Below are 1175 nucleotides of genomic sequence, written 5' to 3'. Positions count from 1 at the left end.
TAGAACAAATACATGACATGGAGATGACTTGTTGACTCCACATTGCCCATCTCTGGATGACATGATGTGAATTGGAGCTCTAGAAATTAACTAAACTGAATTCTCTGATTAATGTAGACCTACATGTTGGTCAGGTCTATGGTCAGTCCATTGTCTCTCTATGTTCAGTTGATGGACTGAAGAAAGCTCTGGGAGATGTGCAGGAGCCTAACCCTGCTTTAAACTGGCTTTTATTTCGGGGTATCAGAGTAGAGGGCCTGAACAGAAATGCATCTTTAGGTTTGGAGCAGGTTCTGGGTGATAACTGCGACCTTCTCCTGTTTCAGCATCACCATGGGGCAGTTGTACGACAACGAGAAGGACCAGGACGGCTTTTTATACGTGGCATACAGCGGAGAGAACACCTTCGGCTCTTAGGGACCCGTCTCCGCCCTGCTGGCTCTTAGGGACCCGTCTCCGCCCTGCTGGCTCTTAGGGACCCGTCTCCGCCCTGTCGGCTGTGATCCGGTTGGATGAGACTGTCAGCGATGGTCCTCCACCTTTCTGCAGATTTACGTTCAAAGTGTGACTTTTCCAGGAACTTTGGTTTCATGTTTTTTCATGATTTTAGAAGGACCCAGTTTGATTCTTCTTCTTGCTTTTTTAAATTAAGTCTGTGAATGAGTTTATTTTAATGCTTTTGTTTTTCTTTGAAGACAATATTTTATTTTAATCTAAAGAAATGTAATTTAATAATCTGAGGGTGAGGTAGCTGGATGACCTAACCAATAAAAGATGGAAAACAAGCCAGATCTAATGTGTTTTATTAAGGACTTTAGTTTAAATGTACATCAACAGAATCAATCACCTCTGTCAGCATCAAACCCTAAAATGTTTTTAAAGCACTCTCCCTGCTGACTCAGAGACAGAGGCAAAAAAGCTCCAGCTGTGACTAGAAGAGTTCATCAGGACTTGGAAGCAGAGTCGTAGTTTAACACACCTGTCTGCAGCTTCTCTACTGTTACTAATAAATTAGCAAATATTCCCAATAAGAGTAAATTATGATAATCTAATTAAAATTAAGATAACTTCAATTGGGGAAAAGTTAAAACGATTAAATATGGTCTGTTTAACATAAGATCTCTTTCCTCTAAAAGTCTGCTAGTTAATGACTTGATTTGTGATAATCACATTGA

General features: G+C 40.5%; 1 protein-coding gene across 1 annotated transcript in view; it reads left to right on the top strand.

Moving 5' to 3' along the window:
- LOC107094242 (gamma-aminobutyric acid receptor-associated protein-like 2) overlaps positions 1 to 781 on the top strand; it is a 6382-nt gene extending 5601 nt beyond the window's left edge. The window contains exon 4 of the mRNA XM_015389756.1: positions 327 to 781. Coding sequence (XP_015245242.1) covers positions 327 to 417 — 91 coding nt within the window. The 3' untranslated portion in view covers positions 418 to 781. The remainder of the gene's footprint in view (positions 1 to 326) is intronic.
- The last annotated feature ends 394 nt before the right edge of the window (positions 782 to 1175 follow it).

The sequence above is a fragment of the Cyprinodon variegatus genome, unplaced genomic scaffold (genome assembly GCF_000732505.1).
Source record: "Cyprinodon variegatus isolate N-32 unplaced genomic scaffold, C_variegatus-1.0 Scaffold472, whole genome shotgun sequence".
In the NCBI taxonomy this organism is placed as follows: Eukaryota; Metazoa; Chordata; class Actinopteri; order Cyprinodontiformes; family Cyprinodontidae; genus Cyprinodon; species Cyprinodon variegatus.
The sequence above is the reverse complement of the archived record's forward strand: the minus strand, read 5'-3'. Positions and strand labels throughout refer to the sequence as shown.